Source organism: Centrocercus urophasianus, unplaced genomic scaffold (genome assembly GCF_019232065.1).
Source record: "Centrocercus urophasianus isolate 14NV4802_14NV808 unplaced genomic scaffold, USGS_Curo_1.0 seq_27, whole genome shotgun sequence".
NCBI lineage: Eukaryota > Metazoa > Chordata > Aves > Galliformes > Phasianidae > Centrocercus > Centrocercus urophasianus.
The window spans coordinates 9,402,376-9,420,782 of NW_024884833.1; the positions used below are offsets into that span (position 1 = coordinate 9,402,376).

Below are 18,407 nucleotides of genomic sequence, written 5' to 3' on the forward strand. Positions count from 1 at the left end.
GAAACTGAATCAAACAGAGTGAAAAACAAATTTGAGTTGGAATTCCAGTTGCTCACAGAAGAAAACTTTCTCAATGTCTTTCTCAATACATTGGTATAAGTTGTTGAGCGATTTTTTCAGTGTGTTACTGGTGTTTGATGTGCAGTGCTTTTCCTTTTCCAATTTCATAAGGCTCTCAAAATCTCAAATGTACAACCACAACGCTACAGGAAAGACTCTTTCCTGTTTCTGATTATTGAAGTACCAGACAATGAGCTCACAAGTAAAATGACATTCTGAAACATTATGCAATTGCCTCTAGTTCTTTTATGTAAATTATTGATAACAATGAGTCAGATCTTCCCTTTCTTTTCAAAATCAACAACAGAAGGGATGTGAGCTTGCACAGTTATTATATTTTTGACGTTCACTTTTCTGAAGTTAGAAATGGAAGTGGTTTGTTTTGGTGGTTTGGTTGTGTATTATGTTGTTGTTTTTCTTTTTTTTTTTTTTTTTCTTCAGAATGTCTTTTTCCTGAAGTAGGTTTTCCTCTAAGTATGAATCTTTATTTTGAGGTTTTGAACTTAGGAGAAGAGAATCTATCACTACTGTACAGAAGTTTTGATTTGCTACAATGATGGACTAGTTTCAGGTTCCACACATTTAGACATATAGGTCTACAGCCAAGCAGAATTTGAGAGCAAAACCCCATTTTTCTATTTTATTCCTTTTTCACATTGTAGGTATTAGAGAAAGTAGATGAGTTAATCTGTGTTTTGTTTGTGGTAATTGGTTTTGCCAGCTGAGTTCACAGTAGTCAACTCAGTCAGATGCAGTGCAAAATGTGGTTCACTGAGACTTCTCAGACAGCGTGTACGAAGTGTAGGATTGATTCCCCCTTTATTACTCATGGCAGTAAAAGCAAACCTCTAATTACAAGTTTCAAAAAAGCAATTGTAAATCCAGTGTCAAAAGCCTCTTTTTTTTTTTTTTTTTTTTTTTAAGAGTTTTTTTATATAAAACATGTTTTTAACAGGCAAGTTATGAATTTATGCTTTAAGCAAATGTTCTAATTAATTTAATAGATGTTTTTATAAGACATTTTCAGGATAAAACTTTCAGGTATAGCTTTTTTTTTTTTTTTTTGCAAATGAAAAAATGTGCATCTGTGTAGATTTATTGCTGTAGATGGGTTTTTTATTTCAAGCTTTGTTTTACATTTGTTTGATTTTGTAATTTATCTTAAAGATACACAGTCAAATTACTTTATTTGACACTTAAAGCAAAATGAGATCTCTCTCTTGAAGGCAAGTTACTGTTTTTTTCCTGAAGGAAAGCAATCAAGGTAGGGAATTTCAGATGAAGTGAAGAAATGAGTATCCATCATAAATGTATATTGTGCTGCTGTGTTATATACTACAGAATTTTAACCTGCTTTGAAAATGAACTGTTTTGCTATAGAGGCCTAAAAAATCATCAAATTCCTGATTTTAGCAAACTTATTTAGAGGCTGTGATCTGTTTATTTCTCAAACATGTAGGATAGCAAGTCTGATAGATGAGACCAAAAAGTACCCAACAGTAAATAATAAGACAGTAAATAATAATAAGAATACTTATTTCCCTGCATCTTACTTATTTCCCTGCATTAGGCTTCTTAACACTCCATAAACAGCAAATGAACTGCTGCTAGTCTGTTTCTAATCCTAATGAGTGTGAGAATTAACTATTTTACACTAATTCCTGTTAACCAGAGAGCATGAGGAAACTTTGCTCATGCTCAATCAGTAATATGTCTCCTTAAAAAAAAGCAAACTAAAACTAACAAAAGAAGAAAAAAAACACACACAAAAAAACCTCACACTAAGAGTATGATTTGAACTTATTTTGACAGTTACCTCACTGAACTTTGAAATGGAGATAGCCCTGAAGAGAAATGGCTTGTCATTTTAGTGCACAACAAAAAATCAGAGAATCTCAAAATCCCTCATTCTGTGGGTAGGATACTGTTAGCCTTCTGCGCTGCAAGTGCACACTGCAAGCTCATTTAAAATTCTTCATCAACCACGATCCCAAGTCCTCATTGGAAGGTCTGCTATCAAGGAGTTCTTTTTCCCTCAGTCTATACGTATGTCTAGGATTGCCTTGACCCAAGTGTAACACTTTGTACCTGGCCTTGATGAACCTCATTAGTGGGCATGGGCCCACCTTTTGAGCTTGTTCAGAACCCTTTCAGCAGCATCCCTTTACTGTGTTTTATCAACTGCATCACTCGGTGTTGTCCACAGAGTCCCTGAGGGTGAACTCGAACCCTCTCATCTGTGTCATTGATGACGACGTTAAAGAATACTGGACCTCTGGGGGCACCACATTCACTGGCCTCCACCTGGGGAGCCATTGACTGCAGCCCTCTGGCTGTGACCTTCCACCCATTCTTTATCCACTGAACAGTCCACCTTTTAAATCCATATCTTCTCCAATCTAGAGATAAGGATGTGGTGTGGGATCATGTCAAAGGCCCTGCAAGTCCACATAGACAACATCAGTTGCACTTCCTTTGTCCACCAATGCCATCACTCCATCATAGAAGATCACCACCAGACTGATTAGGCACAGTCTGCCTTTGGTGAAGTTGTTCTGGCTGCCTCAGATCACCTCCTTGTCTCACCTCCTTGTCTCAGCGTGTCTTCTAGGACAGTCTGCTCCATGATCTTCCCAGGTACAGAGGTGAAGCTCTCTGGCCTGTAGTTCCCTGGGTCTTCCTTTCTCCTCTTCTTGAAAACGGGATCAGTGTTTCTCTTTTTCCAGTCACTGAGGACTTTACTTGACAGCCGTGTATTTTCAAATATGGTGGAGAGTGGCTCCAGTCAGTTCCTTCAGGGCCTTGGGATTTATGTCATTGGGCCCCATAGACTTGTACTCATCCAGTCTCATTGGGCAGGCTCAGACTTGCTCTTCTCTTACAATGGGAGGGATTTTGCTCCTCCGACCCTCGCCTAGAGGCTCAGGAATGAGAGGTTCAGGGATGTGAGAGACACAAGAAATCTGGCTGCCAGTGAAGACTGAGGCAAGGAACGTATGTAGTACTTTAGCCTTTTCTATGTCTGTTGTAGGCAATTTTCCCTTCCCATTTACCAGAGGGGGTGTGGTCTCTCTGGCCTTTCTCTTTTGAACAGTGTAACTCTAGAATCCCTTCTTGTTATTTTACACATTCCTCACCAAATGCAGTTCCACCTGCACCTTGATTTTCTGAATTGCGTCTCCGCATATCTGGACAGTAGTCCTCTATTCTTCCCAGGCCACACGTGCCTGCCTCCACTTCTTGTCCATGTCCCTCTTATCTGTCTTTGGGCAGCAATTCAGGTTTCCTGTCTCATCTGCCTGTTTTCCTGTGCTGGGGGGCAAAGAGCTCTTGTGCTCTCATAAAGGCATCTTTACAGAATAGCTACTTCTATTTCACTCTAGATGGAATTTAGGATTAAGCACAGTGCACATCTCATTGAAATTGTAGTATTCAAAACAGGTAGGTAATATTTTTTTAAGCTAGAACTTGGTGAAGATTCGGAGTTATAAAATATTTCTTTGTTCAGAGCGTTGCCACACTGCAAAAGCAGTCATACGCTGCTACCAGTGGAGTATGCAGAATAGGTAATGGCTAAAGAGCTATCCATGGTCTGCCTGCCTTTCGCTGTATTGCCACTCCTCTGTGAAAATACAACCCAAGGATTTTCACAGCTGTCAATGTCTTCCTTGTATGAAGCAACAAATACACCTTTCCCACCACAAGTACTGTCCCTGTTTCGGTTTGGTACAGTGGACTGCTTTTGCTGCGAAGCACATCTAGACATGAAAGTATAGATCTGCTTTTTTGTATCGGTGTGATGTGCTTTAGTTCTGCTTATCTGTGCTTTCAGTAGAAAGATTTCAGCTGCTACGTATTTTTAGAAGCTTGTAATTTTTCCATTTCATTTCTGATTACACAGAAATTATAGGGCTTACTGTAGAGGATTTTAGGTAAAAGGAGATATATCAAGTACTTGATATATATACAGCTGCTATTTACCTATCAATTGAGCCATAGAATAATAGAATCATGGAATATTTTAGGTTGGAAGGAATCTTAAAGACCACTTAGTCCAACCCACTTGCCCCCATGAAGAAGATCTCCATCCACTAAATCAGTTTGTTCCATATGACCCTGCCTTGAACACCTCCAGGGATGGGGTATCCAGCTTCTCTGGGCAACATGTGCTAGTGCCTCACCACCCCCTGAGTAGAAGATTTCTTCCTAATTTCTAATCTAAACATAGCCACTTTCAGTTTAAAGTAATTACTCCTTGTACACTCCAGCAATACAGATCCTTTCCAGTATTCCTGTAGGTCCTATTTTTTTATTTATTATATTTTTATATTATTTAGGTACTGGAAGGCTGCAATGAGATCTCAGAATCTTTTCTTCTCCAGGCTGTGTTTTCACAGAAGAGGTTCTCAGCCCTCTGAGCATCTTTGTCTTGAACTCACTTGAATATGTCTGGGTCCTTATGCTGCAGGCCTCAGAGCTGAACAAAATACTCCAGATGGGATCTCAGAAGGATGAAAATAATGAGTTAGATTAAACAGTGACTGATACAGTGGCTGATTACAGTAGGATAAAGTGCACCCTCAGCAAGTTATCAGATGACACCAAGCTGAGTGATGCAATTGACACTCTAGAGGGAAGGGATGCCATCCAGAGGGACCTGGACAGGCTGGAGAGGTGGGCCCATGCCAATGTCGTGAAGTTCAACAAGGCCAAAGGCAAGGTCCTGCACCTGGGTCAGAGTAATCCCAGACACAGATACAGGCTGGCTGGTGAATGGCTTGAGAGTGGCTCTGAGGAGAAGGATTTAGGAGTATTGGCTAATGAAAAATTCAGCATGAGCCAGCAACATTCACTTGCAGCCAAGAAGGCCAGTCATATCCTGGGTTGCATCCACAGATTCATAGCCTAGCTGTTGAGGGAGGTGATTCTGCCCCTCTACTCTGCTCCTGAGAGACCTACTTGGAGTATTGTGTCCAGTTCGGAAGCCCCAGCACAAGAAGGACATAGAATTGTTGGAGCAAGTCCAGAGGAGGGCCACAAAGATGATCAGAGAGCTGGAGCACCCTCCCTGTGAGAACAGACTGAGAGAATTGGGGCTCTTCAGCTTAGAAAAGCATCCTTCTAGCACTTGAAGAGGGCCTACAGGAAAGCTGGGGAGGGACTGTTTACAAAGGCATGTAACAACAGAGCAAGGGGAAATGGCTTTAAACTGGGAGAGGGTAGATTCAGACTAGATTCGGAAGAAATTCTTTACTGTGAGGGTGATGAGGCACTGGAACAGGTTGCCCACAGAGGTTGTGGATGCCCCCTCACTGGAGGCATTCAAGGCCAGGCTGGTGGGGCTTTGAGCAACCTATTGTAGAAGGAGGTACCTCTCGCTATAGCGGGGGGATGAAACTAGGTGATCTTAAAGGTCTCTTCTAACCCAAACCATTCTATGGTTTCTATACCCACTATTCTATACCCACTATGATTCTGTGATCATACAAGATCTTGTGAAGCAGAACATATGGAACAGAATGTAAAATATCTAAGGGCATTAAGTATGTATAACACAAAAGGCTCACAGCTCAAATATAAGGTGATAAATAGGCATTAGCATTACTTTGTTTTAGACATGGCAGTCTTGGAATGTGGTAGTCCTGAGAAAGTGTTTGCTATCTCATATTTATGTCTTGTTTTTCATAGTTACACCAGATTGTACAGGATCTGGATGGGTCAGAGTTAATTTTCTCCACAGCAGCTCGTATTGTATTGTGCTTTAGATCTGTGACCAAAATGGTGTTGATAACTCACCTGTGTTTCAGTTGTTGCTGAGCACTGCCTGTTCAGTGTCATCATTATGTATCATCAGTGTCATATTTATGACTGCTGTTTGAGCAAGGAACTGAAAGAGGGCAGAGTCAGGATCACTGACCCCAGATGACCAAATGGTTAGTCCATGACATGTAATACTGTGCTCAGCAATAAAATGGGTGGAAAGGGAGTATTTTTCCAAACTTGCTGCTGCTCAGACTGTGAACTAGACATCTGTCTACACGTGGGATGTGGTGAGCAATTTCCTTTTTATCACTTTTTTCTCTCTATTAAGCCATCTTTATTTCAACTCAAAAGTTTTCGTGCTTTGACCCTTCTGTTTCTCTTCTGCATCCCAGTGTGGGGGAATAAGGAAGGAACCAGAAAAAGGGCTTAGTTGCCTGTTGGGGTCAACCCAATTTGCAGATGTTTTAATGGAAGATATTTTTACCTGTACCCCTACATGCATTGTTCTGCCTAGAAAGGATTTTTAAAATAGAGATCTACAAAGTAACAGAACATTCTCATTTAGAAATAGAAAGTAATCTTCCTAATGAGCACAAAAATTTCCTTAGAAGTCCCTCAGTATCTCTTCCATATATCTTTCTTTGCACATACAGACATGAACATGTAATTGTCTGAAATGCAGATAATTTAAAATTATGAAAAAAAAATTTTTTGAATTTTTTTTCATTTCAAAATTTTATGAAATTTTTTTTCATTTCAAAATTTTATGAAAAAAAAATGAACACTGCAACAATGAGAGAACAGTATACTACCACAGAATGATCAAAATGCCATGTTCTAGGTATCTCTATGCATCATTTGGTTGCAGTGTAAATTCTTTTAAATAACAGGGTGGATTTCTGCTCAGTACAGAGGTGAAGCAAAACACTCCTGCCTCTGACTGGCTTTACAGAGTTTGCTAAGTTATGCAGAAAGACTGAGATATTCCCAGCTTTTAATTTTGCATTATTTACAGATGCATCACAGTGTTTTGCTTAGAGAAAGCTAAGGGAATGATATCAAATTGACATTTCAATCTGAAAATTGTAATTATTAAACTGTGGTTCTTCTAGTAGAGGTGTTTCTTATAGTCTCATACTGGCAAACCAAACTCCAAGCCAAACCATTCTGTGATTCTATGATTCTATGATACAAATGGATTTACCAAAAATAGTTGTTGTGTCAGTATTCCAGTTCTTACTCTAAAGCATTTTAAAACCATTGAAAATTACAAATATGTTGTCAACTTTATGAAGCCATATAACCGTAAAAATTAGTAGCAGTTCATTAATGAAGCTTACTAAATAAACCCACAGTTTTGGTAAATAGGAAGCATTCATAAGGCATACCAAGAGTTTCTAATTTGTGTGAAGTAATATTGGGAAATGCACTAACTTTCTTTGCAATCTGAGGCCTTATTCCCAAATTAGGATTGATTCTAAACTAAAAAAACACTAACAGAACTGTACACTATGCTCATTAGCCATGTAGTTGCATGATAAAAATAAGGAGTTGTTTAGAAATTTCATCTGTTAAATACATTTATGTTAATTTGAATTTTTGATTTTTGTAATTAACACATCTTTTAAAATCCTAAAGGAATCTGGCAGAAAAGATTTTTACTTGTTTGTTTAACCATGTTTAATTTAAAATCTTTGCACTTAAATCAGTGCAGCTTTTTAGTAGAATATGTGTTGATGAAGCAGTGATAACAACATCTAGAAACGTATCTAGTAGTTTTCTGAAGTTTGCTATTGATACACATCTCTTTCTGGTCACTTTTTATGATGAGGTAGGGATGTTTTCAATTTTGCTTGTTTGCTTGATTATGTAGGGATTTTTGGATTTGCAATCACATGCCTGTGTGGTACGCTGGCTTTGAAAATTCCAAGATTATCATCATGTTGTAAGTTAATTTTTTTGCATGGATCTCACAGTCTTTTGCACAGAAATAAGAAGTGGGAAGAGAGAAAGTGCCTGTGAGGCACTTCCCAAGGTTATTTTCTAGTCATCTGTTTAGTTTAGATACACAGTTAGTGTTGCTTTGGCTTAAGCCAGCTTTTACAGGCTTCAACTTGAATAAAGCTTTATTTTAGAGGACAGTGCATTGTCTGTGGAATGAGAATACAAACTGTTAGAGATTTTAATTCCTCTGCAGCTTTCTTCTTCAGGATTTATCTTATTTTTCTGTAGGCAGTTTGTTTGCTCCTCAGGTATTATTCTCTACAACTAAACTCAGGGATTCATCAGGTGCTTCTCTGAGAGGCAGTTTGATGTAAGACAGAGGAGGCATGAAGACCATGTGTTCCATGTTTGTCCTGTATCCTCGCCCTCAGCTTTCTAGCACTTCCTTATCTACCATCTATCTGCTCTGTCTCAGAATTAGAGTCACGTTGATATGAAAGCGTAATGTGTCCAATGCTTTGCATTTCAAATACATTTCATAAGTTTCCAAATCGTAAGACTGTAGAAACAACTGAAATAAGGGACAAATAATCCGCCATAGTCATGCATAAATCCAGCATGCTTGTGTTCAGATAGTGAAGGTTCAAAAGTGCAATTTCTCAGCAGAGTAGACATGTTAAAGCAGGTAATTTGGTGGCAAACAATAGGCACTTTAGTGGCTGGATATTAGCACTTTTCCGAGAAAGAAAATTATCTTCAGTTTCATTTGATATGCTGCTTGCATTATCCATATGCTGAAATGGAACTGAAAAATGAGATGTATCTCTAGGAGCTGCTGTGAGCTGCTCCTTCATAGATTACCTGTGTGTGCCAGCCCTGCTCAGCCTCACATAGGAAGCATGAAGAGGCAGCCACAGACCTGCATGTATTCTTGCTTCTTCTGAAAAAAACAAGCTGTTTCAACATTGTGGAGGAAAAGTGGTCTTCCACCAGAGATACCTGAAACACTGAATGATCTTATGTAAATTATTTACTGTTGTCATCTGCTGACAATATCTGTGAGCAAGATTGTATCTGAACCAAGAAGGAGATGATACTGGGAGTAGCTTAGGAGAAATTTCTTCCCCCAAGAGGTGGTCAGACACAGGAATGGGCTGCCCAGGGAGGTGGAGTCAGCAGCCCTGGGGGTGTTCAGGAAATGCTTAGATGTTGTACTAAAGCATGTAGTTTAGTTTAGTGAGAAAATACTGGTGGCAGGTGGACAGTTGGGCTAGGTGATCTTGGAGGTCTTTTCCAGTCTTGGTGATTCTATAATTCCTTAATTCTATTTTGTATTTTTAGCAAAATCACAAAGATTCCTTTCTTTATGCGAGAGTAGAATATTATCTAAACATTACTAAAAACCAAAGTTATTGGGATGATGCAGAGTTATGATCTGTGGTTTAACTGATTATCTGTTCTGTTCCCTGACACTGTTTCAGACATGGGAAGACCAGTTTAATTACTACACTGAACCACAATTCCAAGTGTAAAAAAATAACTACATTGGCCATATTTGTAAGGTGATTACAAGAATTCTTATTGTAAAAAAAATGGTTTTGCACATCTTTTTTCCTTGTTAAGATTTATAATACAGTTGTTCCTATACCATTTTTGTTCACCAGGTTCCATATGTATGAGATTTGAATTTGGGCTTTCATTTGTCCTCTTCCCTGTATGTCTTGAGAGAATAGATGAAACTATCATGTCTCAATTTAAGGATGTGAGAAGTATAGACAGATACGTAGCTCCTTCTAAGTGTATACGCTTCTCTGTTCCTTGGGCTGCACACAAAGAGGGCTCAATCAACCTCAAATGCTTAAGAAGTTAAAATTGCATGGGGAATGTCTTCCTCATTCTGTGACTTTCCATCTCTCATACAGCATCTTCAGCAACTTGAATTAGGCGAAAAAAGGATTATTTTGCTTATGTGTCAGGGGAAACATCTGGAAGTAAAAGCTGCCTCATAATTATTCTCTTTCCAAAGCAAACGTGATTGTCCTTTTGATTAGATATAGCAAGCTTCTTCTAAGATAGCGTTGGCCGAAGTGCTGTGCTTTAATTAAACAGCTTTAATTCCACTGCGTAGTAACTGAAGTGTTTATACTTGTGATTTGGTTTAATGAAAAATAATTGGTTTTCCTGACTTTAGAAGGAATATGAGAGGCTGTTTAAAAAAAAAAAAAAAAAAAAAAAACAAACACAACTCACCTGTTTTGCTGTTTGGTATCTTTTAAGCTATTTTGTTTCTATCCACCAACACCTTTTTCCCTGCAGAAAGCTATCTGAATTAAAATTTTAACCCTGGGCTAGAATATCATCTGTAAGTGTGTGTGTGTGTGTATTAATATATATAGAATGCATAAAACTACTTACATGGCTAAATAGATTAGTTGCTGATTTTGTTTGCCTATTTCTCATTCCATATCATGATACAGTAGTTCCCTCAATCCTATTATTCATTGTCTGTTTTCTCTTTGGTAGAAAACACAGGAAAAGTCCAATTTGTTTTAAACATTGCAATTAATTTACACACTCACACAAACAAACTGCCAAATGGTTATTTTGTGGGACCACGTTCCTTTGCTGTGTTTGCATCAGAACTTCATACTTGCGGCAAATTAGCTGCCTGCTACTAATAGAAAATGAATTTATAAGGAATGGCATGGCAGGATCACTGTTACCCATACTGTTAAATTTAAAATGTCTGGGATGTGAAGTGTTCCATGTGGTTGTTTTAATGCTGTCATTGTTGATATTTTTTGTGAGGAACAGATGAGTTGTTTTCAAGTTATTCTTTAAGTAACTTCCCATAATCATGCAAAAAGTCATTAGCCTTGGGGAACCTGACTCAAGCCAGCTTTCAGTCCTGTGCTGTAACCACATTACAACATTACTTGATGCTCACAAACAGGATCCTGTCTGTGCTATGCAACACCCAAGTCTTTGGCATTTCTCCTGATATCTCACATTGAAGATTTGTGTAACTTGTTTTTCGTATTTACTCTGTCATTTCTTTCTCCACTGTTAATTTCCAGATATCTCCCCTTCATGAAATAGCTTTATGCTTTTTATTTTTCATTAGGAGCAGATTGTGTTTTAAAAGCAACATGTTTTTTCCCTTGCACCTATACTTTCAACTTCTGTGAATTCCTTTGAATGCCATTTTTCAGATACTGCAAGAATAACATCCCAACCTAGGGCCAGTTTAGAAAATTTTTTTCATCCTCCAGTTTAAAGACCACTTACATGTGAACAGATCTAAGATGTAATTCTTTCTGCATTACATAAGGCATTATTCAAGAATGCAGTGAAATTCATTTCTGACAAAATGTATTTCTGATGATTGCTGTTAAAGTACATATTTTCCCCAGCAGTTATTGCACTGAAGTGCCTCAGATATCACAGTTACCTACTTACAAATATATTCCATTATAAGAGAGATATTTGAGAACACTTCCAACTTCAAGTGAGGAAGAGTTTTTGAAAAAACAAATGACAACTGATTTATTTTCTTCCACATAAGAATAGCTGTCTAAAATTCCATTCTTCTTCCACACAGAGGTTTGAAAAACTATTTAACATTTGTTATTCACTTGTCAGTGATGCAAATGTAACTGTGGATGTTTGGATTTCAGAATGATACAGGTGAACCATACTTGGATAAATGAAACAATGGTGGCAGTTATGTAGTTCATACTGATAGGCAGTGGTAGTTGATTTTCAGCCCCTGTTACCATGTGTAAACTAGTTTTTCAGGTTTGTCCCCTGACTAATGGCAGCAGTATCTCTCTGCAGCAAAAGAATCAGAACTTTGCTGATCAAAATTTTGGATTTGGATAAAGCAGAACCTATAAAGCTCATTTAAATCTGTAATTTTTTATTTTCTGTAAAATATATTCAATGTAAAATTTGTAATTTTATTAGGTAGAAGAGAAAGTAACTGACTAGTTAGTGGTTCATGGAAATCCAGATTAGTTCACGTTGCATTTTCCAGCACTGGGATTCTACTGTAATTTGTAGTAAACACTTTTTTTTTTCTTTACCCTTATATCAGTGCATTGTTTTTATGCATAACTTAATGTGTTTATTATGTGGTTTTGTTGAGGAAGGAGCAGCTGTTCAAGCATAGCCTATTAACATGAATGTAACTTTATGTGAACTTTTAGACAATCTTTTCTATCTTTTTACAGTTATTTGATATCCACTCACAATGTGTGCAGTACAGAATTTGCAAAGGATGTGAAGTTTTCTGTCAGTATTTCCCCTGATGAAAACAAACAAACAAGCTTCTGTTTTCTTTGTTCTTTACACAAGCTCATTTCTGTGCTGAGTATCTCTTAGAAAACCTCAGAAAATTACTGGTATGACCAGAGACATTTGTGATGGGCTTGCATTGAAATACTCTGAAACTCTTTTTCCTTAAGTTCTTAGTCTGAAAAGACTCTGTGGTGACAGGTTGAAGTGGGTTGGACTGTAATGTTAGTGTCATGAAAAGCTGTAGGGCTTTAAATCCTCCGGTCTCCTGAGCTTTTTGTGTTCAGAAATACTTGGTGAGTTCCAAAGAATAAAATACTGCAAAGAAGTGTGTGTTCAGAGTGTTTGCTGGGTTCAGTGAATAGTTGTCAGAGATGGAGACTCTGAAAAGCAGAGCCAATTTATGTGGAAGGGGATTTTAAAAATACTGGCAGCTTTCTTCCTTAACTGAACATTTTCTTACTCCAAACGTTCAGAGGCAAGCTCTGAAGCAATTAACTTTAATCTTACCTGGTTCCTTATACCTTCCTCCTCTTCTGAAAGTCACATCAAGACTGATCATTGAAAGATAGATGCCATATGTTTAAATTATTTGTTGCTGCGATGGAGAGTGATAGTTAAACACAGAACATGCACGTTTCTATCCCTTTCCATCCCTTGCCTAAAGTATTGACCCGTTCCTGTTCTAGAGAAAATCTAGTAAAATCTATTACTGAAAAAAGGCACGTTGTATAACAGAACAGAGTGCAGCTCTTACATTTCTCTTGCTTATCTTATTCTCAGGGAGCCATCAAAAGATCCTTTACTGTCCAGGTGCTCAAGCACTTTTCATGCACACAAAAGGTGGCATACATCTATTCAGACAAGAGGCATATTTCTTTGACAATTTGTTTGAATTTATCCCTCTAATGACAGAGGCACCATGAGGCAGAGAATTCATCTTTACTAAGGTCTTCTAATGTAGGTCTTTGTCAACTTACTGGCTTGTTGTTAGTGACAGACTGATGAACTTTATACAGAGAGATGAAAATCAATCTGAATTCCATTTTCTCTTTGTGTGTGTGTGTGTGTGTTCTTTCTATCACATGGACAAAAATGAAAATAAATACATTCCTAAAAAAGGTTTGCATAGTTGTCTGAATGAAAAAATTAGCTGCAGTAGTTGAAGGTAATCAGAATCGAATGAGAAATAAATTTTATGGTAGAAATTGTTAGCCAATTTCATAAGTGTCTAAATACAACTATTTTAAGATAATGGATATGACATCTTTCTTTTACCTGGTAGCATCTCGAGCCCAAAACTTTGAATATCATTTTGAACGGCAATCTTTTCTGTGTGTCTTTCCTTCTGAATCGCAACAAAAGAAAGCTTTTCTTCTTTCCATTCCTTTTCTTTCTTTCAGAATTCAGGTAGAGGACCCATTCGTAGATAAGCACAATATCTCATAGCCAAACATTCTTTTGTGTTTCTGTTCTGTAATACTGTATCACACTGACATGAACATGAAGGACAAGAGCTGTGCCTTTTAGCTGAGTGTCTCTTCAAAGTGCTATTTAGTAGTCTGGGAACTTACTTCCCACCAGTATATGCTGGCAAGGGATACAGTGGAAGGAAGCATTGACCCTTGAAGTTTATCAAGATAGGCCTTTGTAGAAAGGTAGTCATGCTTTGTTCTAGGACTGCACTATCTTTTCTAAACAAGTTGGTGTGATGCAAGCATCCTACCAATATAGGAGATTGTTGTGTTTTGAAATATATTCATTCACAAAAAATGTTAGTTTGAAAGCACCTTACATGCTTTTCCTCCTATTAGTAGTGAAGTCCTATAATATGTCTCCATAAACTGTAATTTGGAATTTTGAGGATTTCATTCTCCATGGAAGTTCTCATAGCTCAAAAGCAAACATAATCAATCTCAAGCATCAATTTCATCATATTTGTTTAAATAGTTAGTAATCATAGTAGTGATTAACGAGGAGGCATTTCTAATTTCACTTGCAGGATTCAGAGTCTCTTTGAAACTGTAGACATCAAGAAAAATGTAGGACAGAGAAAATGAAAAGCAGTGTAGAAAGAACATTATGTTTTATATGCAAGATTTTATGAAGTCTTTCCTTTCACAACATAATTGAAATATTACTTAAAGGACCCATAAAAGATAACATATTAAAACAAATTGAGTTGCATATATGATTAATTCTCACAGTGAGAAGCTGATTGTGAGATGTGCAGTTTTATACATATGACCTTGAAATGAATAAAACAACTTTTAATTTTGTCATTTCCCATATAAATGTGGAATGCAATTAGCAATAATCTTGGCAGAGAAGCAACAGTCCAACATAAAAATCTGCTAACAAAATAAATTTATGACATTACTGCACTAAAGATGATAAAAAAGATTTTCCAATGCAGGAAGATTAGTGAAATATTCAGCAAAGTTAATTTAACCTGCATATCACAAAACTGTCCAAAGATCTAGAATAGGTTATTTTTTTTTTGTTTTTTTTTTTTTCTTTTTGTATCTGAAATTCACATGAAATTTCATAGTGTTCTTCAACTCAGTGAGTACACGTTATCATACCTCCATGTCACTTTTGGCTGTTTCTTACTGATACTAGAAGTACATCTGGCATGCAGCTACTTCCATTTCAGGTAGAATTTGGGGTACAGTTTCAGGTTGCGTTGAATCCCATGCAGGCCCTCACTACACATCGTCTGTTTGCCGTGTATAAACATAGCATTGATCCTGGGGTCCGGTTGGTGATCTGGTGGAACCCTAACCTTTGGTGCTTAGGTGCTGTGAACTCCAGAAAAACTACAGATGTTTCTTCCATTCTTCTTCGGGCAACCTTAGTCTTCCAGATGTGGATTTTATCTGTTTCTTTTCTCTGCTGAAAAAACCTTGTTCACTCTCATCTGATGCTCTTTTTAAGTTGTGTACCTAGGAGGAGTTTCTCACCAACACAGTCTCCCTCTGGGAAGCTGCACCTCATCCATATGTATTTCACCGTGCAGGAAATGGTTTATTACTGAAATTCATGCACTGGGGTGTTATGTGTAGTTTTAAAGGCTGTAGTAATCTATGCTTTGTGATTTCTGAACAATACACTTCGGGGTTTGGAAAGTAATTCAATAAAAGGGTATTGCTGTATCGATTTCAACTAGACTAGTTTTCTCCAAATTAAGAAAATTTGGCTTGAAAATTCAGCTTCCTATGAAAGGTAAATTTAAAATTAAGTCTTGAAAAAATCTCTGATCAAGTTTGGCAATTGAATGATGAACTGTGAACAGATAATAGGAAGTGATTCAAGAAGCTACATGTGTAACTGTGAAACTTTAATCCAGTTTTAGAGTTCATCAGCATCCATATCATCACTTTGGTTTTGTTAGTAAAGATTACACTTTTTCAGGGAACATATTTCTAACTTACCTGATAAATTTAATTGTCTCATTCAAAATTCTAACAGGTTAACTCCAATCACTTTATTCCTTGTTTTTTTCCTCTTTTTTTCCTAGTCATGTTGTTGTTCATGTTTTACATTACATGTTGTCGTAACATTTCTCATCAAAGTGTCTCAGAAGGTTAAGGGGAAAAAATTAGACTAATAATATGGAAATAAGGAGTGACTTTATCCAAAACAACTTGTACCAAGAGAAGGCAACTGTGATTCTTGTCTGTAATGTGGGCGTCAACCTTAGTTCAAAAACACCCGTGTTCTCCAGATGTCTATGTAAGCAGTCTGTCAGCCATCACCAGTGGAAGAGTGCTTGTGTACACAACTGACCTCACCTAAACTGCTTGCCATGTTCATTATCTACTTTTAGCCTTCAATTTTTAAGTTCTTTCTTTGTGGCTAGCCAAGCCTCACATTGTCTTTCTATCTTCATCTCATCAACTTTGGATCTCTTTTCCTTTCTGGATTGAAACTTCATAGCTCTTCTCTACGGCAACAATATGAATTTCCCTGTTTGCTCCTTGTTAGTTATGTCACATTTCTGCAGTGGGGCTGCATAGCTGCACAAGGATGAGGGCAAAATTTACTGATGGAAATCACTGTGGGAAGCTTGTATTGCGGACAAGAATCACAGGAACCAGGGACAGCTTTCCTACCATAGTGATTACAGTTGTAGAGGGCATGGATGAGGGCTAGGTGAGGCATCCTATTCTGGCCTTGTACTACACAGAAGAGTTTAAGCAACTACTGGAGATTTTGCATTCTCTTTCAGCTGCTTCTCAAGATCATACATTTGCAGCCCAAATCCCAGGCGCAGGGCATAATGCTGATGTGAAACTAGACTCCAGCTGTTTTTTCTGCTCCTGGAAAGACAGCAGGTTTGTAGGGTTAGCCCAAGACATGACTATGACATGCCTTTACAGCAGCTTTGATTACACCTGGCTCGCAGCCAGCTGTAGGCATGCCTGTGAACAGCAGTACACAGCAGAGCACAGTCTCATCTTCATGGGAAATGTGGCAGGTCTTGTGGCTGCCTAGGGTACTCACTGATTGGAGATGTGTATGCTAGCAACATGCAGATATTATGAGAGAATGCAGTACAGCAATTTGTGCATAACCTAGGAACTGCTTTAAAATCAAGAATTGATGCCCAAGTCTTCCTTCTGTTGGTGGGATCATGTATCATCTTTGTATGCCTTTGTTACATGTGTTTCCAGTAGCTAGGAAGCCTGCCATGAACAGGTTAAGTTAACAGTGATAATGATGTTAAAATATGTTCAAAGGAATATTGCAATGTGGGTATAAATTACTGTGGGGCTTTAAATAGTGCAGGACATTGTGGATAGTTGTGCCTTTAGCACCTGAGGATAAGCAAAGCCGATGCCTATAAATCCTAGCGGTCTGTGCTTACTTGAAAAAATGTTTGTCTGACTCTAGGCATGGAACCCGTTGTGCTGGAGAAGTGGCAGCCACTGCAAACAACTCACACTGCACAGTGGGAATCGCCTTTAATGCCAAGATTGGAGGTATGTGAAACAGTCTCCCACCACAAAAAAAGAAATCAAAGAGACATTTGTGCTTAATGCTACATTCTCATCTTTCTCAACAAGAGGAAGAGGTTTATACAGGTAATTGCTGTGTTAACTCAGTAGTAGAGTGATGGTTGAAGACCAGTACTGAAGGAGTTTGTCCTTCAGTGACACTTCTCCAGTGCTCCTGGGAACACTGCCTGTCAGTAAACACAGTAACATAGAAAGTGAGACGTTCAGTGAAAACAAAGAACCCAGAACTACACCGTCTGCGTTTTCTTAGAGATCCAGAGCTGTAAGTAATGAGCTTGGAGAAATCAGAAGTAAATGTAAACATAAGGAATATTGCCTTGCATATCGATCTCAAGAAAAACACTGTGAAAACTTTGTTGTGTTGTTTGGCCATGATTGAAGAGTATCTTTTAATCCCTGGATGTGATTGGACTATTGCCTAAAGTATGAGATTCAGTAATGTGTCCATGCTCTGTTCAGCCAAGAGGCTCCAGGTGATTTCTATCAGTTCTTAGCCAATAGCAGCTCAAGACTTTTGGCAGTTGGTTTTGGAAATGACTGTAAAGATGTCAACTACATTTCTTCTAAGCTGTAGCCTGCCTGTGCCATATTTTAATGCTTCAACTGAAGTTTTACCTTGTTCCATTTTTGATGGAATTATGGGATTGGTATGTTGGCATTCAGTAAAATATCTGTAGCTCAAATTCATTAGCTGTCAGTTTTCTGTTCTAAAATGAAACCTATTTATGAAAACAGAAATATATTTACACATATATATCACAGAAGGTGGTTCAAAAATATGAGCAGGCAGGACTGGGGCTGTTTCCACAATTAACACTACTGTATTTTTTCCCTACTGGATCAGTACAAGTTTGATCCAAATCAAATGTGAACACAACTATGTTTCAAATTAGCCAAAGCAGAGAGATAGTTCTGTTTTCCTACTAGCTTCAAGACAGTATCTGTTCCATCATAAGGCTAGAGTGATGCAGATAAACAATTTTACTTCAGGCAAAGAGCCTGCCTGCACAAAATTCCTGTGTCAGAAGGCTTTAAAATATTTGAGCTGGCCAAATAAGCTTGTGGCAGATGAACAGATTGTCTCATGTGGGCACGGCATTTGATCATGTACCAGCAGCTATGAACAAATTTACTGCTTCAAACTAGCATCTGAAAAGAGTTATTGCAATGATATAAATAAAAGGTGACTTCTGGAATTAAATTTTCATTTCCCGGTTGGATATTGATATGACGTGTGAAAGCCCAGGCATGTGCTTGTGAAGCTCTTCATTATTAACAATAGCTTCCTAATAGGCTATTATTTATTTGGCACCAGGAATCTGC

At 37.9% G+C, this 18,407-nt stretch overlaps 1 protein-coding gene across 4 annotated transcripts in view; it reads left to right on the forward strand.

The window, feature by feature from the left end:
• PCSK5 (proprotein convertase subtilisin/kexin type 5) overlaps window positions 1–18,407 on the forward strand; it is a 265,188-nt gene that overhangs the window by 84,444 nt on the left and 162,337 nt on the right. For all 4 annotated transcript variants that reach the window (XM_042826954.1, XM_042826951.1, XM_042826953.1 and 1 more), the window contains exon 6: window positions 16,960–17,048. In XM_042826954.1, the coding sequence (XP_042682888.1) occupies window positions 16,960–17,048 (89 nt within the window). The remainder of the gene's footprint in view (window positions 1–16,959; window positions 17,049–18,407) is intronic.